At 43.0% G+C, this 27171-nt stretch overlaps 2 protein-coding genes across 7 annotated transcripts in view; both read right to left on the bottom strand.

Moving 5' to 3' along the window:
* Positions 1-7605, bottom strand: part of LOC117449042 (protein NLRC3-like) — a 28627-nt gene extending 21022 nt beyond the window's left edge. For 2 of the 6 annotated variants that reach the window (XM_071203674.1, XM_034086393.1), the window contains exons 1-2: positions 6511-6666; positions 6172-6276 (exon numbers count right to left, since the gene is read on the bottom strand). In XM_071203674.1, the coding sequence (XP_071059775.1) occupies positions 6172-6276; positions 6511-6635 (230 nt within the window). In that variant the 5' untranslated portion in view covers positions 6636-6666. Of the gene's footprint in view, positions 1-6171; positions 6277-6510; positions 6667-7073; positions 7377-7456 lie in introns of those variants that run through there. The other 4 variants (XM_034086395.2, XM_034086398.2, XM_071203675.1 and 1 more) reach the window with 4 other exon arrangements.
* Positions 7606-10364: 2759 nt separating this feature from the next.
* On the bottom strand, positions 10365-24249 carry nemp1 (nuclear envelope integral membrane protein 1). The gene is made up of 9 exons (XM_034086420.1): positions 24110-24249; positions 21959-22083; positions 21395-21611; positions 21201-21273; positions 19827-19920; positions 18763-18877; positions 17350-17575; positions 13014-13190; positions 10365-11538 (listed from the first exon to the last, which is right to left on the bottom strand). The coding sequence occupies exons 1-9, from the start codon at positions 24240-24242 to the stop codon at positions 11379-11381; spliced, it is 1320 nt and encodes a 439-aa protein (XP_033942311.1). The 5' UTR covers positions 24243-24249; the 3' UTR covers positions 10365-11378.
* Between the last annotated feature and the right edge of the window lie 2922 nt (positions 24250-27171).

Here is a 27171-nt window from a genome sequence, read left to right as displayed (position 1 = left end):
TCATTCAGAGAGAACATTTTGACTTCTGTCTGTATGTAGATTATTTACTATCGCTGATGACGCCAGGGATCAAGAGTTTAAACTTTGTTACTGTACTGTTACTACGTTTCTTTACTGCGATCATTAAAGAACAGGTTAGATAATCAGATAACATACAAACTGGATCCTCTTCAGGTCGGGTTACAGCAGAAACTCTTACTTTGTGTCAGAGGGTCCAGGTTCATTACTGAAGACTGGAGGAAAGTCTTTAGACCGGTCACTCTTCAGAGACAGACAGCTGGAGACTGAAGATGTGTCCTCTTCCTCATCTTTTAAAACCACTCATCTTCTCCAGTCTGAGAGATACACCAGTAACACTGGAGACACACACACCACACACACACCACACACACACACACACACACACACACACACCACACACACACCACACCACACACACACACACACACACACTATAATACACACCTTGTTTCAATCATAACCATCATAATAATACACTTGTGTTATGATATTAGGATCATGCAGAGTCAGGCAGCTATCCCTTTAAGAGAGAGAGAGAGAAGGAGAGAGAGAGGGGGAGTGGTGGCGCGTGCATGTGTGTGCGCATGGTAGAGCGAGGTAGAGAGAGCGAGCGGTGGTGTGTGTTTTTGAAGTGAACGAAACAGCAGCAAAGGTCTGTCGAGTGTCTTCAAAGTTAGATCTGTAACAAAGACCTTAATAAATGCAACGGCCTCCCAAAGAACAGCTCGCCTGTCTGCCTTATTGAAAAGTGGGTTATTGAACCCGCAGTGTGTTGCTTCGGCCCTGGAAGACTGCAGAGAGTCACCCCTGCTTCCTCCACTACGGTCTGGGAGCCGACAGGAAAGTTTAACACTTGGTTAAAATACATCAAATCAGTCAGACTTCCGACAGGCCGCTCCCCATTTTGACTGCGCTGGGCTGTCGCATGTTATGTTGCTTTGATGAGTCAGAAAACAGGAAATAAAACCAGTTCACACCACTTGTAGAAGTCTCTTTGGACTCTAGGACGCTGATGTTCTGACATCCAGTAAAACAGAGTAAATGTTAGAAAGCAGATCCTGGTGTTAACACTCACCCTGTTTTTCTCCTCCTGCTCCTCGAGCTGTAAAATGGCGTCTGGCACTCTGACAAGTCTGACTTTATACTTTCACTTTCAACTCCCCTTCCTGTCTGCAGCTCCTCTTGATTCATAACCAGCCTTACCAGCTGAACCAGTTCACATACAGGGACTATGTTCAGTGAGATGGAAATAGAGCTAAAAAGAAGATCAACAAAGTTATTTAAATAAACATATTAATACCAGAGTGTGAAAATCACTCAGTAAACATCCTGCATTCAAAACCTCACTTAAAGGTCCTCTATTATACTGTTTTTCATCAATATATTACAGGTCCAGATATACACAGAACACGTCTCTGGAGTGTTTGGGTGTGTATGGGAGAGTTAAGGCTTGGAGTGACATTGGCGGGCAGAGCGGCAGAGGGAGTCCTTGAGGCCCCATGCAAAGTTATATGATGAGGCCCTCGCGAGCGTCGACGGGAGGGGGGAGAAAACGTGTCGCGCCACACTACTTCAACTTCAACACTAATTGCGCTGCACAGGCGCATGGGTACAAGATGAGACCCCCTCCGCCAGGTGAGGCCCCATGCAGTCTGCGTGATCGGCCTGTAGGGAGGGACGGCCCTGAGTCCGCTGTTAGAGGACGGCGGAGGCCCTCCGATGGCGGGTCGCGTTGGCCATTCGATCAGTGAGAGGAGAGGAGAAGGACGCAGCAACAAATGAAATAGGGGGGAAAAAGAAAAAAAGTATCCGAAAATAGGCACTCATGAGGCGGGTAAAGTCCCCTGTCGACTCCCGTTACATTCCTCCAGTCAACTTTTATGAGAACCAGGCTGGGGGGTCTTTGTGGCACAAAATAAGGCCCACCCAAAGTGCTTGGTGAGCGGACACATCACCTCCGTGTTTTCAGACAGCCCTCAAAAACCGGGTTTCTCATTTTGTGAAATACAATTTTTCAGAGAAGGGGAACTGAAGCCCACTGGAAAAAGGGGCCGAGACGGGAAACGTCTGGTCGCTTCTCCGGTGGGCACTTAGTCATTTTTTCCAAAAAAAAATTATTTATTTTTTTATTATTTAATAATATAGTTAACCTTTTTTTCACTTTTTCTTTTATCCACGGGTGGGTGAGCCTGGCAGGCCGTCTGTGAGCACACATATCTGGCCTGGAACCTCCAGAATGTTTGAGCTAAGCTCCATAAACTGACAAAATCACCCAGAAATGTCACTTTTATAGGCCAAAAATATATCATACAAATACATTTAAATAGTAAAAGGTGCAAATGTGTTCCGGATTACCCGGGGATGGATTTGTATAGCTCCATGATAGTAATTAAAAATCATTTTCATGGAAAAAAGTGTTAACAACGCCTGATAACGCCTAAAATAAATCACTTGAATGCAAATATAATGATTATAAATCATTTGTAGTGAGAAGCAAGCTGCAGCACCTGACTTTGTAAACCAAGAAAAGTGCTTTAAACATGGGGGAAAGCCTTCTAGAAGTCGGGGGAACTGTTTTAAATAGGGACAGAGAGTACCCAGAGAACAGGCTGCAGTACCTGACTTTCCAACCCAGTCTCATAAAAAAACGTGTAATAACTACGTTGGTCCACAACGTAGGACGTAGTATTTCTACAAAAACGCCTCTGAAATTGTAAGATCCCTACGTTTTTGTTCACCATTCATTCCAATGGCTGGCGTCTATGGCACGTGATCTTCACATTTCTCCCTGCAGAAAAAAAAAACTGGGCCGACATTCGTTTTATTCTCGGTGGAAAATGCCTATTTTAAGGTTAGTTTGGCGATTAAAATGCCTTTTGATGTCATTTGATGCGAGAAATATGAGTTGTTATTTCAGATTATGTGTGCAGTGGATGCACATGATCTTTAGTTTGCTAGTTATTACGAAGATTACTTCAAGAAATTGTGTCGATACAACGTTTTCATTGTTACCAAGGTGGTTGCTAGGGACGCTGCTATCGATATTATTTCTGTTATGTTGTGTAAAATGGTGTAATCTTTATTGCTACCCCCTTCCCCGTCAATGTATAGTGTTGGTCCACAGTGCAAACGTATTAGTTTAACAAAATCCGCATCTAAAATTGTGGCATAGTGACAGGACGTCCGGCTCACTAAAATGTCCGTGCAGAACAATACCCTAACCCGTAGATCCGTGGGTGAATAATGTCAATCACCACAATAGATACGTTATTTTCCCCTGTGCAATTCTCCATTTACTCAACAATAACACATAATTATCCTTGTGTTTATTTATTTGTTTGATTAATAAACACAAGTTGGAGTCCGTCAGGACCGAGGGTCGGAGCAGCTCATTTGCTTTACAGAATAGTACACCCGGAAGTAAGTATTCTCTCCGCTTCGCTTGACAAACCCCGTGATAGTCCTCAAGCTCTGTGATTGGAGAGTATGCAGAGCGTCGAGCAGCACTTGAAATGGGATGGAACCACGGCAGACTGTCCAAAACTGGATTTGAACGGGTCCACCGTGTGTCCCCCTCCCCGTCCCCAGAACTACACATGCTGGTTATTGTGTGTTTCGCAACATGTTCTCTATGGCACGTCTCTACTGGGAGTTGTAGTTTTAAAAGACGTTTTCGTATTTCCCATAATAAGAAGTTGCCAGTATTAAACTGTGTACATCCCTGGAGGTTTAGGGGACAGGAAACACTCACATTTAAAACATATAATTAATAAATGGGTGAAAATTGCTGGTGCCCATAATGGGCAGTATTAATATATATACCCACACGCCAGCTAAGGTCAGAAGAGCTTTATTTAACAGCTGGACTTATGTTTGTGACCCCTCCTCTTGTTAATTGATAACATTACATTACATTACATTAATTGATAAGCCTGAAACATGCACTTGTCAAGGTTCAGAGGCACATTGTGCAAATATGGCAGTAGCCATCGATCAGCTTAAGATAAGATATACTTTATTGATCCCAAGTTGGAAACATTTGCGTTACATCAGCATGTGTAACAGTTAAATATGCAGTTGTGTTTATTTGAAAATCATTTAGTATAATCACACAAATTCTGTGTTTTATATTCAACAATTCTGTGTTCTTTATTTATTGATTGTTCAATACCTGACAAGGTGGGAGATGAAAAACTTGGGTCACAGGTTCCTCAACAGTGCATCACAAGGCATCTATCAATATGTGTGTACCTCCACCATTAAATTGTCATATTCTGCACATTTCTTATACTATCTACATACATCTATAAGAGTATAATACATATGTATAATATCAGTTAAAATAAGTGCTTCAACATAGTTAACATTGCTGGAGGTATGCACACATATTGATAATGCACTATTGAGGAACCTGCGACCCAAGTTTTTCATTCAGTGCAGAACTACACCACAGTTGTGTAGGCCTATATGATATGTCAATAAACCTTAGAACATCTTGAAATCTTGAACGGGATGTGCAAAATAGTCATTATATACAGTCTTTAATTAACTATTAGTAGAGAATAACGAGTAATGAACATACTTTATAGGGATTCTATTAATATCTAATAATAAAAATAATGAAATTCAATAACATGCTTTAACCACCAGGTGTCCCTTTATATCAGCTATGCACCTTTATGGTGTAAACTCAGCCTATCTACCAATTGGATCAAGAAATGTAAGATGTTGTTTAATTGTTGATATATTTATGATCCACGTCACGTTTCCAGTTCCTCATGTTTGTCTAGAAGTCTTCTCATCAGGGCTCTATGAATACAGAACTCCAGCAGATATGTAATATGTAATGCAGCCGAACCGTGTATTACAATGCCGTTATGTGATGACTTTCAAAGAGAAAAGAAAGCACACTCGGAATAAAGTGTTTTCGGTCTGTTTCCGGTATTTGTTAATGACGGTGTGCTGTGAGATTTGAGACTGGAATTGTACAGGGGGGAAATAACGTAGGCTATCTTTAGATGCGGATTTTGTTAAACTAATACGTTTGCGCTGTGGACCAACACTATGCTTTGACTGGGAAGGGGGTAGCAATAAAGATAACACCATTAAACAGTTACACAACATAACAGAAATAATATCGATAGCAGCGTCCCTAGCAACCACCTTGGTAACAATGAAAACGTTGTATAGACACAATTTCCTGAAGTAATCTTCGTAATAACTAGCAAACTAAAGATCATGTGCATCCACTGCACACATCATCTGAAATAACAACTCATATTTCTCGCATCAAATGACATCAAAACGCATTTTAATGGCCAAAGAAACTTTAAATAGGCATTTTACACCGAGAATAAAACGAAGTTCGGCCATGTTTTTTTTTTTCTGCAGGGAGAAATGTGAAGATCACGTGACATAGACGCCAGCCATTGGAATGAATGGTGAAAAAAACGTAGGGATCCTACAATTTCAGAGGCGTTTCTAGAAATACTACGTCCTACGTTGTGGACCAACGTAGTTAATACACGTTTTTTTGTGAGACTGGGTTGGACTTTCTAAGGGAGTAAAGGTGCAGCAAACCTGGGGAAAAGTGTTCTCAATGTCGGGGAAACTGTTTTAAATAGGAGGAGAGTGTCATTAACTGTTTCCCAGAGAACAGTCTGCAGCACCTCACTTTCTAGCTCCAAGCTAAGTTTAATATTTCAAAAAGTGTAAATGAAATCAAAAAGCTGAATGTCAGTTTAACAGCTGAATCCCTTGTGACCGTTTTAAAGTAGGAATGAAGTCTCTACCTGAAAGTATGTGAGTAGCATTTTGCACACGGTGTAGCTAAAAGAGGATTTGAAGGTTCCTCCCATTGAGTTACATTGTACAAATAAAAGTTTAAAAAGCTGAATATTATAAAAAGTATAAATGTCAAAAACAAGAACAGTCATAGCAGCCATGTCCTGAAGGAGCTGAACATTTTAATATGTGAATGGTTTCTGTAGCTGAAAATATGCTGAAGGAGTTAAACGGCAAACATCGGTTGAAATAAGTAGAAGAATAAAGATGTGAAGAACAATAGTCTGTTGCTCAGCATTCACACACATTATCAGATAACATACAAACTGGATCCTCTTCAGGTCAGGTTACAGCAGAAACTCTTACTTTGTGTCTGAGGGTCCAGGTTCATTACTGAAGACTGGAGGAAAGTCTTTAGACCGGTCACTCTTCAGAGACAGACAGCTGGGGACTGGAGACTCTGCTCTCTGTCTGTGGAAACAACACATGTTTAAAACATCATTAGTTCATTCAGAGAGAACATTTTGACTTCTGTCTGTATGTAGATTATTTACTATCGCTGATGACGCCAGGGATCAAGAGTTTAAACTTTGTTACTGTACTGTTACTACGTTTCTTTACTGCGATCATTAAAGAACAGGTTAGATAATCAGATAACATACAAACTGGATCCTCTTCAGGTCGGGTTACAGCAGAAACTCTTACTTTGTGTCCGAGGGTCCAGGTTCATTACTGAAGTTTAGAGGAAAGTCTTTAGACCGGTCACTCTTCAGAGACAGACAGCTGGAGACTGAAGATGTGTCCTCTTCCTCATCTTTTAAACCACTCATCTTCTCCAGTCTGAGAGATACACCAGTAACACTGGAGACACACACACACACACACACACACACACACACACACACACACACACACACACACACACACCACACACACACACACACACACACACACACACACACACACACACACACACACACACACACACACACACACACACACACACACTATAATAACACACTTGTTTCAATCATAACCATCATAATAATACACTTGTGTTATGATATTAGGATCATGCAGAGTCAGGCAGCTATCCCTTTAAGAGAGAGAGAGAGAAGGAGAGAGAGAGGGGGAGTGGTGGCGCGTGCATGTGTGTGCGCATGGTAGAGCGAGGTAGAGAGAGCGAGCGGTGGTGTGTGTTTTTGAAGTGAACGAAACAGCAGCAAAGGTCTGTCGAGTGTCTTCAAAGTTAGATCTGTAACAAAGACCTTAATAAATGCAACGGCCTCCCAAAGAACAGCTCGCCTGTCTGCCTTATTGAAAAGTGGGTTATTGAACCCGCAGTGTGTTGCTTCGGCCCTGGAAGACTGCAGAGAGTCACCCCTGCTTCCTCCACTACGGTCTGGGAGCCGACAGGAAAGTTTAACACTTGGTTAAAATACATCAAATCAGTCAGACTTCCGACAGGCCGCTCCCCATTTTGACTGCGCTGGGCTGTCGCATGTTATGTTGCTTTGATGAGTCAGAAAACAGGAAATAAAACCAGTTCACACCACTTGTAGAAGTCTCTCTGGACTCTAGGACGCTGATGTTCTGACATCCAGTAAAACAGAGTAAATGTTAGAAAGCAGATCCTGGTGTTAACACTCACCCTGTTCTCCTCCTGCTCCTCGAGCTGTAAAATGGCGTCTGGCACTCTGACAAGTCTGACTTTATACTTTCACTTTCAACTCCCCTTCCTGTCTGCAGCTCCTCTTGATTCATAACCAGCCTTACCAGCTGAACCAGTTCACATACAGGGACTATGTTCAGTGAGATGGAAATAGAGCTAAAAAGAAGATCAACAAAGTTATTTAAATAAACATATTAATACCAGAGTGTGAAAATCACTCAGTAAACATCCTGCATTCAAAACCTCACTTAAAGGTCCTCTATTATACTGTTTTTCATCAATATATTACAGGTCCAGATATATACAGAACACGTCTCTGGAGTGTTTGGGTGTGTATGGGAGAGTTAAGGCTTGGAGTGACATTGGCGGGCAGAGCGGCAGAGGGAGTCCTTGAGGCCCCATGCAAAGTTATATGATGAGGCCCTCGCGAGCGTCGACGGGAGGGGGGAGAAAACGTGTCGCGCCACACTACTTCAACTTCAACACTAATTGCGCTGCACAGGCGCATGGGTACAAGATGAGACCCCCTCCGCCAGGTGAGGCCCCATGCAGTCTGCGTGATCGGCCTGTAGGGAGGGACGGCCCTGAGTCCGCTGTTAGAGCCATGAAGACGGAATAAAAGAACGAGCAAACCAGCCTCTCGTGTTCTTGTTTATTTTCTTATTATCAGATATCTCTGCACCCCATCCTCCTGTCAGCTGCCCCGCGCTCAGGCTGGGTCAACGTGATGACGTATCAGTGGCGGAATGTCACTCAGTATTTTTACTCAAATACCTGAGTACATTATGAGGTAAGTGTACTTTTGTTTGTTGGTATTTATACTCCACTAAATCCATTTCCAATACAACAATAAACTAAAGTAATACAATCTAAAAGTCTATTTGATATTTGTGATTCAGTTTTCTGCTTTGGTGTAATGTTGTGGATTGTATCTATAGTTTGTTGACTTCTTGTATCAGTGAAAGTGCATCGATGTGGTTTCCTTTCGTATCGCGTCAGATGTCATCATGTAACCTATTTCCCGATTCTTCCACCTGCAGATGATCCGCCATGTTTGCTTGTTCCGGTGATTTTCACAACAGGTAAGTGAAATGATTACAGGTTATATTTAGTATATACAGAATAATGTTCAATGTCAGGGATAAAATGGTCCAGCTGGATTGTTTAAATGTTGTAAGTCTTAAGCATTAAGTAATATCTTCATGATGTTTGATTGATATTGGGAATACTGTTTTGCAGTGGCGGTCGGCCCATAGGGGCACTAGGGGCGCCGCCCCCCCTCTTCCCACATGTTTGATTGTCATTAAAAATAAAATTTTAAATATATTTAAATAATAAAATATTGTTTAAAATTGTGTTACGATGTCTAAAGTTACTGATAAGTCACATGTTTCCTGCCTGGCCGCGTTACCCTCTCTCGCCTGGGCGCTAAGAAAGGAGCCCTCAACCAGAGCAGCAGCAGCCAACACATTGCTGACTGTTGCTATTTGTAAACTATGCCGCAGAAACATAATTTCAGCCAATCAGCGTCGTCAGATCTGATGGTCATAGTGTGCCAATGTCAGTGCCCGATGCAGTCTAAGAAGATGCAATGGTCCAGCTGGATTGTTTAAATGTTGTTGTGTAAGTCTTAAGCATTAAGTAATATCTTCATTATGTTTGATTGATATTGGGAATACTGTTCTGGCTTTATATTCAAACCACTGGTGTTTAATTGCCCAGTGATAATGTAGCTGTTAGCATTGCTATAGTGCCCTGCTGCTCTTCCAGTTAGCATGTTGCTATCAAGTCTAGTTTGTTTCATTATGAATTAAGTATTAAAATAAGCTCCACATGTAATACCAATTTCCACCACCAGAGGGGGCACAGTGCAAGGGGAAATGCCACGGGGTGAGATTCAAGGTTCAAGGCTTCTATTGCCATTTGAACATAGCTACAGTGTAGATATATCACTGAGAATCTGAGGTCTCAGGCTCCTCCAACAGAGCAACACAATAACACAGATACAATAGTTAAAATAGTGTGAGGAGAGAGGGTCTGCAGAATCAGAACATCCCCAAACCCATTGAATATATTTTATTTGTATTTCTTTAAAAAAAAACATTAAAAAAGCTATACCTAAGAGCTCAACATTATTATGAATAAACAATAAAGTATTTTTTATGTGTAAAATTGGAACCAACATTGACTTTGATGCATTTTTTACATTTATTATTTATTCTTCAAAGTGTGTAACTCGCCAATGATGAGCAAGAATACTTTGAATTTGAGCATTTTGTTGTTCACCAAGAAACTCAAGTCTCAATCTGGTGGAAAACAGCCAAAAATAGGGGAATTTTCATTCAGGCTCGAAGGAGAATTGAGAATATAATTTCAAAGCAGGTTTCCCTGGATCCAAAGATCTGTTATATGAATATAGAGAGTCCTCAGCTCGCTCCACGCCAACACCTGGATGGCATTGTTTTGGGAAAAGTCACTCATCACTCATTGGCTGCCACGGATGCTGTCAGGCCTCCCATTGGTCGAGATATCCTATATATTAAGAGCTAGACAGCCTGAGTTTGAGACCCTATGGAGACCCTTCATTGATGATGTGAAGGATCTGAATTGATCTGATGGTCAAGACGATGAATAGGTGCAGTTCCTGAGACGTTGTAACTGTGCATTTTCTGTCTATGCATAATGTTTCCATCCGATTGCCTCGTGTTACACGGATACAGACGGAGCAGAGAGTAAATCACTTTCCAGCACTTCAGAAATCTCCTTTGCAGCCACTTAAATAACAGCTTCATGGCTTCAAGTGAGACATGCGTGATTACCCAAAGCCTCGTGGACTTTCCTTATCTTTCATTACCTCACAATGATGCTAATGGAAACACGTCGGAGCTCAATTCATATTTTTTTTATTCAAAATACTTTAAGGACACTTCCTGTGTTTATGTCCATTAAATTGAAAACAGTGAAACACAAACAAAGGTCAGACACACTGAACGTAAAAACCTCTCCTGAGCTAAAGACAACACAAACAGCGTCAAGCATTTATTTAAGAAACAGAGATTATTTCACCTCAACCTTTGGAGAAATCGTGGAAATGAATACTGTTTGTTTTTCTGAATTAACGGGAAACATCGGCAGGGCTGCACTAAACACCGCTGTAGTAATAATGCGTGATAAATACTTAAAGAAAGACTCTCATATATTTATAATCTGGGAATTTTAGAGTTGAAAAAGCGACTGTATTTATTGGGGGGGGGATTATTAATCGCAAGACCTTTTATTTATAAATGAACGAAGGCACATATTCAGCCTCAGTTGAAGGGTACGTTTCATGCAAAGAAGCTTTACATTCAACCCCTTGTTTTGGTAGATATTGGGAGACACTTGAGTCTCAATACAACACAGACATGCTCTGATCTGTGACCACGAGATCCTGATGATTCAGAGACTTAAAAAGATGCGTCTGCAACGATCAGGGCTGAAACCCTGGCAGAAGTAACGAGGTGGGACTTCTAGGAAATCAGGAAAACAGAGCAGAATGTATTCCCATTGAGATAAAAGATAAATCTAGTTTAATCAGAAAAAACCCACTTTTTATTTCCTCAAGTGTTTGCATTCTCTGGCCCGCACACGCTGCCATCACACAGTAAAACATTAGCTTTGACCTCCAAAAGAAAGCGCTCCCGATCACCGTCAGATTCTCCCTAAACAAAGAGTTTGTTTACATCCTTTGAAGCTCCATCACTTCGTCTTTAGACCTCTCCACTTCCTGTCATTTCTCTGGAGACCACGATCCGTGTCCTCCTCTCTCCGGACGTTAGCTCGCGCAGAGCGGCTCTCCTCTCGTTGTTTGTCCTGAAAGGCAATACTTAAATCGTCTCTTTATTCTCCACAAAGCGTCGTCTCACTCCGGGATCTTCAGAGGTTTCATGTCGTCGTCTTCCTCGTCGTCCGTGTCGAAGAACTCCTCCTCGAAGAAGGACCCTCCGAAGCCGTACTCCTGCGCGTGCACCGACACCTCGTTGGACACCAGGTGAGGAGAGCCCTCCACGAAGTCTGCAAACCTGAGGAGGGAAAACACATCAGCAACGATAAGGCACAATATTATATTACATTCATATACAGTTTGCAGCCCTAGCTAAGGCAAGACGAGTTTATTTATAGAGCTTTCAACACAAGGCAATTCAAAGTGCTTTACAAACATGAAAGACTTTAAAGTCATGGCCATTTCTACTGATCATAATTCCATTGTTGAGGTCTACTAGAATAGATTTACATTGTTTAATGTTCCAAACTCACATTGGTTTCTCACACAGCATCTCTGTATAGTCTGTGTATTCACTCTCTGTCCTACACGGCTAGGGCTGTGGCGATATACTAATCTCACGATACGATACGATACACAGCCAACGATACGATATTCAGCCAACGATACGATTCGATACACTTATATAATTTTCTGAAAGATTTTAAAGGGACAGTGGGATTTTGGTGACATCTTGTGAGTGTTCCATTGACTTGGATTGAATTAATTGAACTGAAAACTGAAAGCATCAATTATACAATATATGGCTCTGACAGAGAGTCTCCAGCTTGCAAATGCTGGACAAAATGAATCAAAAGATGTGGTGAGAAAATTAGTTTCATTTATTGAAACAGTGCAAACTGTAGCTTACAAGCCTTTGAAACGTAAGTACATAAAGTGCAGTATCACAATGGAGAATTAAAAGGTGCAGCAGGTGGCGGAACACGGGGGATTTGAATGGGACTTGTTAGAAATTAAAATCAATGTTTTGATGGCATAAAGTACCATAAACATACCGTTAGTTTAAATGCTGTTTTATACTGAAAAACCAGAAGTTGTTGTGCACAACCAGTTGTTGAGCTTTTATTCTGAAAATCCTTCATCTCCGGTTAGCATTTAGCTAATATACAATTTCTTATAGAGGTGAATTTAGTAGCGATATGACACCTACTGATTTCAACACTACAACTATAGACGTCGAGATATTATTATTGCTGAATATTAAATGAAGGTACAGTTTATTTGAATACGTTTGTTTACAGACGTGGGTAGCATGAGACAACATCCGGAACTACCGGAAATGATACCAGCCGTGAGGTATTTTTGGAGTATTGATTACAGCGTTTAAAATGTATTGAATGAAAAGTCATGAAAGAGATAAGGAGGAGAAAAGGCGTGTTTAGTTATATATTTAATGTGCAATGTCTGAATCCTCTGTAATGCGCAACAACGAACATTGGAGACGTGGAGGGCCGGCCCCCAGCAGCGCCACACCCGCGGCTGAAATATCGATACTTTCTCGGAAAACTAAATATCGATATATATCGCAAGATCAATTAAATTGCACAGCCCTATACACGGCCCTAGTGGGTAAATAAAGTATATGGTCTTTCTTGTTTTCTTAATAACTACAAGAGGACCCGGGTTTTAGGCACGACGCTCCGTTGATTTAACAGGATTAGCAGAGGCGCTTTTAAATAATCTGCACTGAGAAACAGAGGGAACTACGGGCACCTTTTGGGGGACTGCAGGCGGGCCACGGTCCTCCAGGATCTGAACTCGGGGCTGCTGCAGTTCTTCCTCAGATCCTCCAGAGCTTTACGAGTCTCTTCCTCCGCCTCCCGCTGGAACTCCTCCCCCGTCAGCAGGCGGCGAGGCTCCGTCTTCCAGCGAACGGCAGCTCTGAGCCGCCTGCAGGACAGAAATTACATTTGATTTATATAACCCAATATCACAAATAACACTTGCTCAGGGGTTTCACAACGCAGAACAACTCACCTAAATAACAGAATTAAAAAAGGGGAACATGTCCAATAATAATAATAATAATAAAACAGGTGAACAAAGCAAAGTGAATCGTGGACGTAGTGCTCAAACGGCAGAAATAAGCAGACATCATGCATGACTTCAAATAACAAATACTTTTGAAATAAAGAAGATTAGAAATAACCAGCAACCTCTCCACTACGGGAAGGTGAGGTGCTGGTTCTTCGTGTGCCCTGATGAACCTGGGGGCTGTGTTGTCTGGAACCTTGTGTTCCTGGTAGGGTCTCCCATGGCAAATTGGTCTCAGGCAAGGGGCCAGACTACGATTGGTTCAAAAGACCTCATGAAAGAAGACACAAGAAGTGAGGATACCCGGCCCGGAAGAAGCCCGGGGTCCCCTTCTGGAGCCAGGCCCAGAAGGAGGACTCGATGGCGAGCATCTGGTGGCCGGGCTTGCAACACCTCCGCTTCTCCGTCCCGCGGGCCCACCACCTACGGGAAACGGCGATGGAGTCGGGTGCGCTGCCAGAAGGGTGGCAGTGAAAGCGGAGGGTCTCGACGGACCAGACCCGGGCGACAGAAGCTGGCTTTGGGGGGGAAGGAGGCGGAGCTTGTGCGGGAGGTGGAGCGGTACCAGTTGGATCTGGTTGGGCTCACCTCTACGCACAGCGTCGGCTCTGGAACCTTACTTCTGGATAGGGGTTGGACTCTATTCTTCTCCGGAGTTGCTCAAGGTGTGAGGCGCCGGGCGGGTGTGGGGATACTCACAAGTCCCCGTTTAGGTGCTTCGTTGTTGGAGTTTACCCCAGTGGACGAGAGGGTCGCCTCCCTACGCCTGCGGGTTATGGGGGGGGAACTCTGACTGTTGTGTGTGCTTATGCACCCAACAGCAGTTCAGAGTATTCGGCCTTCTTGGAGACCCTGGAAAGAGTCCTGTATGGGGCTCCTGAAGGGGACTCTTTCATCTTGCTGGGAGACTTCAACGCACATGTGGGCAATGATGGAGACACTTGGAGGGGCGTGATCGGGAGGAACGGCCCCCCTGATCTGAGTGGTGGTTTGTTACTGGACTTCTGTGCTAGTCATGGATTGGCCATAACAAACACCATGTTCGAACATAAGGATGCTCATAAGTGTACGTGGTACCAGATCACCCTAGGCAGAAGGTCCATGATCGATTTCGTTATCGTATCATCGGACCTGAGGCCGTATGTTTTGGACACTCGGGTAAAGAGAGGGGCGGAGTTGTCAACTGATCACCATCTGGTGGTGAGTTGGGTCGAGTGGCGGGGGAAGCCTCTGGATAGACCTGGTAAGCCCAAACGTGTAGTTCGGGTGAACTGGGAACGTCTGGAGGAGGCCCAAGTTCAGGAGGCCTTCAACTCACACCTCCGGCGGAGCTTTTCGGGCATTCCTGTGGAGGTTGGGGACATTGAACCAGAGTGGTCGGTGTTCAAAGCCTCTATTGCCGCGGTGGGGAGCTGTGGTCTCAAGGTCCTAGGTGCTTCAAGGGGCGGTAACCCTCGAACCTCCTGGTGGACACCGGTGGTCAGGGAAGCCGTCCGACTGAAGAAGGAGGCCTTCAGGGATTTGTTATCCCGGGGGACTCCCGAGGCAGTGGTAAGGTACCGACAGGCCCGAAGGGCAGCAGCCTCATCCGTGGCCGAGGCAAAGCAGCGGGTGTGGGAGAAGTTCGGAGAAGACATGGAGAAGGACTTTCGGGCGGCACCAAAGTTGTTCTGGAAAACTGTCCGACACCTCAGGAGGGGGAAGCAGGGAACCATCCAAGCTGTGTACAGTAAGGATGGGACGTTGTTGACCTCAACTGATGGAGTGTTGGGGCGTTGGAAGGAACACTTTGAGGAACTCCTGAACCCGACAACTCCGCCCTCTATGTTAGAGGCAGAGCTGGAGTATGACGGGGGATCAACACCAATCTCCCAGGGGGAGGTCACTGAGGTCGTCAAACAACTCCACAGTGGCAAAGCCCCGGGGGTGGATGAGATCCGCCCGGAAATGCTGAAGGCTCTGGGTGTTGAGGGACTGTCATGGTTGACACGTCTCATCAACGTTGCGTGGAAGTCGGAAACGGTACCGAAGGAGTGGCAGACCGGGGTGGTGGTCCCCCTTTTCAAAAAGGGGGATCAGAGGGTGTGTGCCAATTACAGAGGCATCACACTACTCAGCCTCCCCGGGAAAGTTTACTCCAAGGTACTCGAAAGGAGGGTCAGGCCGATTGTCGAACCTCAGATTGAGGAGGAACAATGCGGATTCCGTCCTGGTCGTGGAACGACGGATCAGCTTTTTACTCTCGCAAGGATCCTGGAGGGGGCCTGGGAGTACGCTTATCCGGTCTACATGTGTTTTGTAGACTTGGAGAAGGCGTATGACCGGGTTCCCAGGGAGTTACGGTGGGAGGTGCTGCGGGAGTATGGGGTGAGGGGGTCTCTACTCGGGGCCATCCAATCTCTGTACTCCCAAAGCGAGAGCTGTGTCCAGGTCCTCGGCAGTAAGTCGGACCCATTTCCGGTGAGGGTTGGCCTCCGCCAGGGCTGCGCTTTGTCACTAATCCTGTTTGTAATATTCATGGGAGGATTTCGAGGCGTAGTCGTGGGGGAGGGGGTCTGCAGACGAAAAGGGAGCTGAGCCAGAAGGCAAAGCTCTCTGTCTACCGGGCCATTTTCGTTCCTACCCTCACCTACGGTCATGAAGGATGGGTCATGACCGAAAGAACGAGATCGGATACAAGCGGCCGAGATGGGTTTTCTCCGCAGGGTGGCGGGCGTGTCCCTTAGGGATAAGGTGAGAAGTTCAGTCATCCGGGAGGGACTCGGCGTTGAGCCGCACCTCCTTCACGTCGAAAGGAGCCAGTTGAGGTGGTTCGGGCACCTAGTTAGGATGCCACCTGGGCGCCTCCCTAGGGAGGTGTTCCAGGCACGTCCAGCTGGGAGGAGACCAAGGGGTCGACCTAGGACCAGGTGGAGGGATTATATCTCTTCGCGGGCCTGGCAGCGCCTTGGGACCCCCCAGTCAGAGCTGGTTGATGTCGCCAGGGAAAGGAACGTTTGGGGCTCTCTGCTGGAACTGCTACCCCCGCGACCCGACCACGGATACGCGGGAGAAGATGGATGGAAATAAAACAATCCTCCGTATAATTGGATAAATGACAAACCAACTTACAGCGAGAAGATATTTGAGTTAATAAGTGGAAGAAATGGATGATTTATGAAGGAGGAAAAGGGATGTAAGATTTTATTTTTTTATACTTGAATTAATATGTGAAATACTACTTGATGAATAAAAACTCAATAAATATTAGACCGTTTTATTTTTAATACATTTTGCTCTGGGTAATAAAAACACATCACACAGCCTGAGGACCACCATTGAAGCTCTTTCAGATTGAAATGCCCCCCCCCTGCTCAAAAGACTAAACTACTGTGAGGAAATGTTGAAAATGGTTCATCTATTTGGAGAATTGTAAACTGTGCTCTGCTCTGTTTGTGGATGAGCTTTTATTAAGGGCGACTGTGGCTGTGAGGGAGTGCGGTCGTCTTTCAACCAGAAGGCTGTGGGTTCGATCCCAGCCAGCCAACATGTCGATGTATCCTTGGGCGAGATACTTAACCCTGAGTTGCTCCCGATGGCATGGCCAACGGTGTGTGGATGTTAGGTCCTAGAGCAAGTGGTACTGCTCTGTATGAATGGGTGTGAATGGGTGAATGACATGTAGTATGTAAAGCGCTTTGAGGGGTCGTAAAGACTGGATAAAGCGCTATATAAGTACAGTCCATTTACCATTTATTGTATTTGTTAATTTGCAAATGTAATTATATTCTTGGTCTGTACTTTGAACTGGTTTCGGGACCCCCTTGAAAACAAGATGCATCTCAAGGGGTTTATCCCAATGAACAACATTTCTATATATATATAATATATATAGTAACTGCAGACTTTTTTATTTTATTTATTTTTTAGCATTATTTTGTAATCTGCCATATGTCTAATGTTGGGGAATGTTTGGTTGTTTTTGTGTAATGTGATAAATGTAAAAAATCAATAAATAAAAAGTCCCCCCCCTCACCTGCAGGCGGTCACAGAGAGTCTGAGCGGGTGCTCCAGGTGTTTGGAGATCAGCGCGGCCACGATGACGGCGAAGGCCACCTGCTGGATCTGGATCCCCAGGTAGACCAGCAGCAGGCCGAACAGCTGCAGCGTCCACGACAGGATGTTCATGCTCTTCTCGTCCACCAGGGGGCCGTACCGGTAACACACGGCGAAGGTGACGAAGCCCACCACCGTCACGTAGCCTGAGGAAACGCGGGAACGTATATAGTTACTTACAGGGTTTTATTATGCTTTTTAATAACAACTTCAGGGCATACATGATCAGAAGTTTTTTTAATTTGAAGGACCTGTAGTAATAGAGCGGTGCAGTGACGAGCCCGAAAACCAGGAGCATTTCACCACTTCCTGTTCCCTCGTCTCAGAGCCAATGGGATCTCTCCGTAGGACTTTGGAAAATATCTGGAACTAAGGTTTGTGGTTGAGACGCATTGAAGAGACGGATCACGTTTTGTTCTAGGACATTAAATCCATCAGCTGCTGATTTCTGAAGAGATGACGTGTCTGAGAAACGATGGTTGTTACCAAGTGGCTGAATAGTACTACAGAAGTCGTGGAGGTCGTTGTACGTCATTACGCCGAACACGTGAACACTCCTCTGAGTTAGTTTCTGTTCTGCTTGAAAGCAAGTCCCTGCCTCCTGCAGAGTGCTCAAACAAACGCTTCAACTCGTTCCATCTGGAATCTGTCTGTTTGAATATGGATCTGAAGTCGGCGTGACGTTGAAGTCGTGCTGCTGGACTCGCCTGTAGCTCCTTTGTAGCATAACGTTAGCATGTAGCTTCTGGCGATTGAACGGTTAATCGATTTTAAAGAAAAACCGCAATTAGATTTGTTCCCAAAATCGTGCAGCCCTACTGGCGATCAGATATATGATTCGAACATTATGAAAGTAGGGTAGACATGTGGATATTATCCGGCTGAACAAAACGTGCATTTATCAAACAGCTTCGTTTTCCACGGACCTTATTTTGAGCTATTTTCCAAAATCCTATGGAGAAATCCCGTTGCTTTTTTGTCGAGGGAACCAGCAGCTTCCTTCAGGGTAAACACGTCCTCCCTGCACCTCTCTATAAACTGACCACTAAATAACGTGGGATAATCTGGGACTATGAGTGAATGAGGCATATTCAAATAATCCTGTACTGTGTCTGCAGCCATTTGAGAAGAGATGCGTTTCTAGATAACTGGATCCATTCCCCAGCTGTGTTAACTCTGCCCTTTATTTACCAAGTGCAATCTGTAAATGAATACGCTCTGATGAAGGCTGCGCGCCAACACACCTGAGCGTCTTTCTGTTGCGATGTGAGGCAAATAAACAAAAGAGTTTTATTATCTATAAAATGTTGGTGTTATGAAGGCTCTTCTTCACCTAACGCCACGTTCCAGTGTTCCCGCAGAATGGTCTGGAGGTTCCTTCCCACCAGCTGGATGGCGTACAGAGAGAACGACCAGCCGCCGACAATCAGGACATAAAACGGGCTTTTCTGCAGAGAAGAGACGAAGAAAGTAGGTGAGGCCATCAGAGGGGCGAAGTAGAGGAGTACAAATACTTCCTTACTGTACCTTAAGTACATGTTTCTGGTATCAGTACTTTAATCCACTACTTATTTTTCTGACCACTTTTTACTTTGACTTCTTACATTTTGAACACTAATACCTGTACTTTCTACTTCTTACATGTTGAACACAAATACCTGTACTTTCTACTTCTTACATGTTGAACACAAATACCTGTACTTTCTACTTCTTACATGTTGAACTCAAATACCTGTACTTTCTACTTCTCACATGTTGAACTCAAATACCTGTACTTTCTACTTCTCACATGTTGAACTCAAATACCTGTACTTTCTACTTCTTACATGTTGAACCCAAATACCTGTACTTTCTACTTCTCACATGTTGAACTCAAATACCTGTACTTTCTACTTCTCACATGTTGAACTCAAATACCTGTACTTTCTACTTCTTACATGTTGAACTCAAATACCTGTACTTTCTACTTCTCACATGTTGAACCCAAATACCTGTACTTTCTACTTCTTACATTTACAGGCATTTTGCATTCCTCTCAGTAGAGAACGATCTTTCTGAGAGTCTGTCGGCTCGGACATAAACTCCGTAATAAATGTAGTCTACTTTTCATAAGAGGTGTAAAACCTGAGAGCATTTTAAATCTCATATGAAGGAAATGCTTGTAGAATCTGTAGCTGTAGTTGTGTCGTTGATTTAATGTGTGAACGAGGCGATACAGAGAAGCTGTCGTTATCAGGCTGTAGTTTGCTCTAAACTGTTGGAGTGGTGAGCAGGCCTTTTGTTTCTGGATGTCTGGGGAGTCAGGTGGTCCGAGAGTGTGTGTTTATTGGTTAAGTGTCCTTGGAGAAACACTGTCCTATAGGGAGGCGCCCAGGTGGCAGTAAAATGAGTCCTTACCTTGGGCAGGAAGCGAGCCAGAATGAAGAAGACGATGATGAGAGAGGCGATCATGCCGGTGCTCATACCAGCAGAGTAGAAGAACACTTGACTCCTTTAATGAGGGGAGAAAGACGAGTGGTTCAATATGTTATTATCCTTTTCATTTAAATGCATCTTAGTGTTCGTTCACACCTGCCTTGTACAGTCCGGTTGAACCCTGGTGCGTTGAGCCGCTTGGTGCGGTTCATTTGGGTCGGTGTGAACGCAGACCTCTGAAGGGAACTAAGCAACCGGACTCTGGTCCGCTAGAAGAGGTGGTCTCGGAGCGCTTGCTAGCGAACTCTGGAGCGGTTCATCGCTGGTGTGAACGCAGTCCGCACCGAAACATAGGAAGCGCAGTATTTACGTGTCTTCAAAAATCTTTAGCAATAGAGTCTTTCAAGAGATCCGCGGTTGTGTAGTTAAAGAGGGAAGCAGAATGAAGCGTTGAACAGTGTCGTGTAAAGTAAAAATTCTCCGTCAGCTACATGAACACCTGTCGTCGGTGAAACCTCCTCCTGACTGCAGAACGTCTCTCATTGTGTTATAATGTTTTTTAACGGACGTTGTCTGATTATTAGGGCTGTCAAACGATCACAATGTTTAATCAGATTAGAGTGGAGTACTTCGTGACCACAGAGTGTGAACGTTGTGATCAGCTGTTTTAGCGCAGTTCTCCAGTGAAGGGGGGAGTCTCCCTCCGCTGCCGGTTGGCGTAGTTTTGGCACAGTTCCGTTGTACAGACCGACGTTAACAGCAGCCTGTCTGTGCACACGGAGACCGACTCTGTCGTCCGGTGATCTAACCGCCTTCTGGAAAAGCTTCACAAGTACGTCGGTACGCAAATGTGCTTTGTGACACAAGTGACGGTACGCATTTCAGATGACGCACATACCCTGCGTACCAGTTATGTGCACCCCTGTGCCAGAGCCATATTATTACTATTATATGGCTCTGCCCTGTACTACAGCAAGAGTATTCTCCGTCGGGACTTCCTGCAACAACACCACGCCGTTATCAAAGATGTTCTATTGAGAAGACGATCACTACGTGACAAAAGTTTTCAAAACCGTGGCTACTGAAATCAATCTGACTAACTGCTGTCTGTGCAAGTTACTCCGCGAGTTGGCAGACTGTTGATCTCCAGACTAACAGCAGCATGAGAATAACCTGCCGATGCTCCATGGCGGAGGCTCCGGTAGAAATGGCCGGGATTTGCGATTTTACCCCCTTAATGTCTGACCAATGGGTGAACAGCATTTCCGAGCACATGACTTGTGTTTAAAGTTTATAGTCCTTCTGGTGAGAAGCGGACTATTAGGTGTGAATGCATCTTAGTGTTGTTAAAGTTACCTGCTGAGTGAGTCTGCAAAGAGGAACAACAACGCTCCGGCGAGGAAAACCAAAAACAGATAGATATCAAACTCTGCAACGAAAAGAAAGGATTCAACCAATCAAAGTGTCTCAACCTCTTCCTGTAGCGGAGATGTGAAAAAGGATCACTGCAATGCGTCTCTAACGAGAGTCCATGTGTGTTTCCCACTCACTCCTGAGAGCCTCGACGGTGAAGCTGGTCTTGTCGGCCGGGTCGATCTTGAAGCAGGTCTTCTTGCTGAACAGACCGATGTTGATGGTGGTCTCGTTTTGCCGCTCTCGTAACAGACTCTGCATCCAGGACCAGACGCTGAAGCGCTCGAGCTCCTGCAGCTCTTCCTCGCCCTCCGCCATCTGCACCTTGAACACGTTGGAGCTCCACACCTTCACCTGGAGGACACACGCAGGAGGTATTACGGAGCTGCACTGTAAGGACTTTAGTCTGTGAGGTGAGGAAAGGCTGTGAGACACTGATGAGACAGATACATGTTGAAAATAGACATGTGTATTTCCACATGTCTATTTTCAACATGTATCTTCAGAATTGCCTTTAAAGGTCCCGTTTCCACTGATCATAGTTCCATTGTTGAGGTCTACTAGAATAGATTTACATTGTTCAATGTTCCAAACTCACATTGGTTTCTCATCCAGCATCTCTGTATAGTCTGTGTATATGTATAAATAAACAAGAGTTAAAATAGTTCTGGATTTGACGGAGCGGCGTTTATGAACCCTACCTGGATCCTGGTCCATGTTTGCCTCCAGCTCGGCACCACAGAGTTCGAGTAACAGAACCGGTTGGACCCGGACACGACGGACTCCTCTCCGTCCTGGAGGTCCGTGACGGGAAGCCTGTTGTTCCCTGAGACGGACAAACACAGACATGCAGGGTAAACCAAACTGCCCGTGCTTCAACATGCTCTTTTTTATTTCATTAAGATTTACAGTAATGTGTGTTGCATGTTTTTATTTACTTGCATTTACTTTACAGGTGAAAAATAGCCTCTTGGTTAACACTAATGTGAACCGTCCCTGTTAAATAAATGAAGAAATAAAATCACACTGACTTTAAAACGTATTGATGTCTCTGTTGTCATTGGGACAACAACAGTGCTGCACTTAGCAGTTATGTTTTCAAAGATGTTTGCGTTATCATCAGTGTTTCTGCCAGACCCGGGCTGAGAACTGAGCCGTCCCTAAAGGCCCTGACACACAGAGGCAGTCGGGCATTTGCGGCGCCCTACTCGGGTTGGTGTGTCCCGCACCGTCGTTGCTTTACGGCACATTTTCACACCTCCCGCGGCCGATTCATCATGAAATCGAATGATCGAGTTGAATCGGCCAAATAAAGTCGCCCAAAGAGATCTCTCTGATTGGCTGTTGCCTCTTTTGAATGACGAATACACACTACCGCTGCCTGCTGGTAAGGACAGTTATTGCCACTCGTCGACTGAAGTCTTTGCGGTGCGTGTGTAGGCAACGTAAAAGCGGCCTTTATAGATACTGTGTTTTTACGTTAGCCGGATCGTTTGGCTCGGCTCTCTTAAAGCGCCGGCTGTTTCGGCTCCCAAGCGGCTCTTCGTGTTACCACAGTTCACCACGGAGCCTCAGTTTCGTCGCTGCGAGGCTCTGTGCTCAATCATATTTATTTAGATATAATGCCAAACAACTCTGATTTGTTTGTCTTTTTATATATTATTTTATAAAAAACACTAGTATAACTCTAAAATATAGAGCGATATTTACATGAAATATAGATAAACCAAAAATAATTATAAAAAGGCAAAAGTAATTCTGTATTTGACAAATATTTTATCTGAAATGTTTTTTTAAATCAAACCAACATTAATATATCCTAACTGTTACCCTGAAAACAACTTTATAGCTTCGGTTTAAACTTCATTACAAAGTGGTTAAAAGCAGTTTCCAGAGGCACATCCGGGATGGAAAGGTGTTTATTTAACACTGACTTAGTTATCAGACTGTAATATATTAAATAAGTGGAGTTGGCTGTGGTTAATGGAGTGATTAGGCCGGGACAAAGCCGTTATTGTGGGGAACTTCTCGGTGATTAACGGTCCGAGAACAGTTCTCTCAACGGAGGGGAAGTGTTGTGGGGCGAACCGCGGTTACACCTGTCGGCCACCGTACTTATCAGACACTCGTTTACCACATCATTTACCATGATTAGAGGGGGAGCAGTACTCTGACCTGATACTACAGTAGAAGTAGAAGTACTCAGATCTTGTTACTTAAGTAAAAGTATAACTGCAATTATGTATTTGACGAATATTAAATCTGAAATATGATTTTTTTATATCAATTTATTTACTTTATTTTTAATGTTGCATTACTTTATATGTCTACCCATGATGTGAGCTTTTATTAATACAAAATATATAATGTTCATATATGTTCTTGAATAAATAAAAACCAAAAGGAAACCAAAAAATAAACAATAAATCATGTTAAAATGAAGAACGTCCCACAGCAGTGTAATTAGCATTAGCTCAGAGGGCGGGGCGCCGGCTGTTATCAAAGTTTACAGATTCCCTGAGCAAATCTACAACAGCTTAATCAACAAAGATTATAAACTAACTTAAATACCTCCCTTACATGGAGAAATACCCAGAAACCAGTAAGCAGTTTGTTTATTTGTTTGTAGCCTTTATTTAACCAGGTGAAAGCCCCTTGAGATCAAAAGATCTCTTTTTCAGCAGTGAATCCCGCTTCAAGAGAAACTTCTGTAACTTTTATGTAACGGTTATTTAGTAGCTAACATGAGTTAGCATCACATCAGCACAGCTACTTTATTCTTTAAAACACATTGTTATCAATATAATACCACAGTAAAACCTCTGTCAATAATGCCGAACACTGCTTCTCACCTGCCCCCTGTTGTCCTGCGGTTTTGGGTGACGAGATAAGCAGCAAACACATAGAAATCATGAATAAAGACGTGAAACCGTTTTTCATTTTCATGCGTCCCGCCATGATGGAAGACCCATGTCCTCCTCTCATGTTTGGTCCCGCCTCTTCCGGCTCCGGTAGCTTCTTTGAGTTACAGGCCGTTCAGCCAATCACAAGCGATGTTACTTACTGCGCCGAGGCTTGTGGTTCGAGTAATACAAAAATAAATGTATGAATACAAATATGAATACATAAATACGGCAATAAATACATTAATACATTTAAATTGATGTTGTCATACCTCCATACCTGTGTGTTGTGTGCATAAAGGTACAAATTCAATCCAAATCGCAACAAGATATTCATGGGTGATCATTATTTTTAATAAAAACACTGGTGGTCCAGAGGTTTACTCATTGGTTCTTCATGCAGGTGCTCGAGATGCACGCGCTTTAGGTTCAACACCCAGTGGCGGGACATCTTCTGCCTTCTGCCGATGTCAATACATATGGAGAAATTGTCCCCACCACTGAATCTAACAAAGTGATGCCCATGGTAATGAAAATGAAAACCTTGACAGATCAGTAGAAAGCATCGATTGATTAATAAAGGGGATTTAATGCTTTGCTTAAAGGTTACAGTTACATGCAAAAACCCATCACAACTGTGCTGCGGTCATTTCATATACTTCAAGTGAAACACACCTTTTTAAACTGGCATATTCAATATCTTAATAATTTTTTCTAAACTGATGTTGTTTTTAAGTCTTTGTTTTTAAGTCTTGTATTACTGTGTGATCTTCTTTGTTACTTGTTTTTAATTATGCTCTGTAAGGTGTCCTTGAGAGCTTTGAAAGGCGCCCATAAATAAAATGCATTATTATTATTATTATTATAAGTGCTTTTATGAGTATCTTAGATAATCTAAAATACTCATAAAAGCACTTGAAGTATATGAAATGACCGATCAAATTATTAACCTAAATTAGATTACTAATTTCAATACTGCAGATACTAATACTAATTGGTTGTACGAGTAACTTCTTTAAAGTGTGGTCTTCCGGTTCCACCCTGTCTCCCTCTGCTTTACGGTAAGGACAAGGAGAGGGAGAAAACCTAACAGTGTCATAAGTACAAAATAAATAAATGCATGAATACAGGGGAATAAATACAGGAATACAAGAATCAATAAATGTGAAAAAAACTGAAATAAATAAATGTATAAATAAAAATATATAAATTGAGAATAAAACAGAACACAAATATCTTTAATGTATTTCTACATTTATGTGTACTAATATTAATATATTAATGTCTGTGCGTCAGCGCTGCTTGGTCGCCTTGTATTCTGTGGATACGACAACATTTATAACAAATGAACTTGCAATTGCTCTGATGCTACAAGTCAAATATTCAGATCATTTACGCACTTGTAACATACTCTAAAAAAAGAGATACTGGTTATGTGTGGCCTCAGTCTGAAGCAGGGTTGTGGTCCTTTCTGGCAGATGGAGGTCTAATGATTACTGATTCCAATGAAGGAGCATTCCCGTTTAGCCCAAGCAGCAGATTGACAACTCATTTGTTTAATTTATTAATCCTTGAGGTGATGCATAAATTAGGGCGTTGTCCCCTCGAGTGACAGATCAGTGCAGCTACTCTTAGCTTTCTGTCTCTCTGCTAGCTGCTTATTATTAGCAGTATTATTATCTTTTTTTTTTTTTATTGTATTATTATATTTATTTTTGTATTATTTTTTATTTAATTTTATTATTCTTTTTGTATTGTAACAAGCTAATTTTAAAAGATCTGAGTAGTTCTCCTTTTCCAGATCTGAGTACTTCTACTTTTACTCAAGTACACGATCTGAGTACTTCTACTTTTACTCAAGTACAATATCTGAGTACTTCTACTTTTACTCAAGGACAATATCTGAGTACTTCTACTTTTACTACAAGATCTGAGTACTTCTACTTTTACTCAAGTACAAGATCTGAGTACTTCTACTTTTACTCAAGTACCAGATCTGAGTACTTCTACTTTACTCAAGTACAAGATCTGAGTACTTCTACTTTTACTGAAGTACTAGATCTGAGTACTTCTACTTTTACTCAAGGACAAGATCTGAGTACTTCTACCTTTACTGAAGTACAAGATCTGAGTACTTCTACTTTTACTGAAGTACTAGATCTGAGTACTTCTACTTTTACTCAAGTACAAGATCTGAGTACTTCTACTTTTACTCAAGAACAAGATCTGAGTACTTCTACTTTTACTCAAGTACTAGATCTGAGTACTTCTACTTTTACTCAAGTACTAGATCTGAGTACTTCTGCTTTTACTCAAGTACAAGACCTGAGTACTTCTACTTTTACTCAAGAACAAGATCTGAGTACTTCTACTTTTACTCAAGTACTAGATCTGAGTACTTCTACTTTTACTCAAGTACTAGATCTGAGTACTTCTGCTTTTACTCAAGTACTAGATCTGAGTACTTCTGCTTTTACTCAAGTACAAGACCTGAGTACTTCTACTTTTACTCAAGAACAAGATCTGAGTACTTCTACTTTTACTCAAGTACTAGATCTGAGTACTTCTACTTTTACTCAAGTACTAGATCTGAGTACTTCTGCTTTTACTCAAGTACAAGACCTGAGTACTTCTACTTTTACTCAAGAACAAGATCTGAGTACTTCTACTTTTACTCAAGTACTAGATCTGAGTACTTCTGCTTTTACTCAAGAACAAGATCTGAGTACTTCTGCTTTTACTCAAGTACTAGACCTGAGTACTTATGCCCTCTGCTTTCACAGCAGCTGGTGGTGTTACAGCAGCTGTGGTGTGTTTTTGGTGGAGTGAGTAAATACGACAGAGATATTGAGGCGGCTCCAGGATAAGCTTCAATTATAAAGTTTACTTTTGGATCAGTGCTATAACAACTCAGCTGGGCGTAGAGACCGCAATTAATCATCAGGTTCCTGAAACCTAAATGACAACTCTTTGACATGTGGCTGTGAAAAACATCTCTTAGTTTCCGCGCT

Source organism: Pseudochaenichthys georgianus, chromosome 7, assembly GCF_902827115.2.
Source record: "Pseudochaenichthys georgianus chromosome 7, fPseGeo1.2, whole genome shotgun sequence".
Classification (NCBI taxonomy): domain Eukaryota; kingdom Metazoa; phylum Chordata; class Actinopteri; order Perciformes; family Channichthyidae; genus Pseudochaenichthys; species Pseudochaenichthys georgianus.
This window is presented reverse-complemented; position numbering and strand designations above follow the sequence as displayed.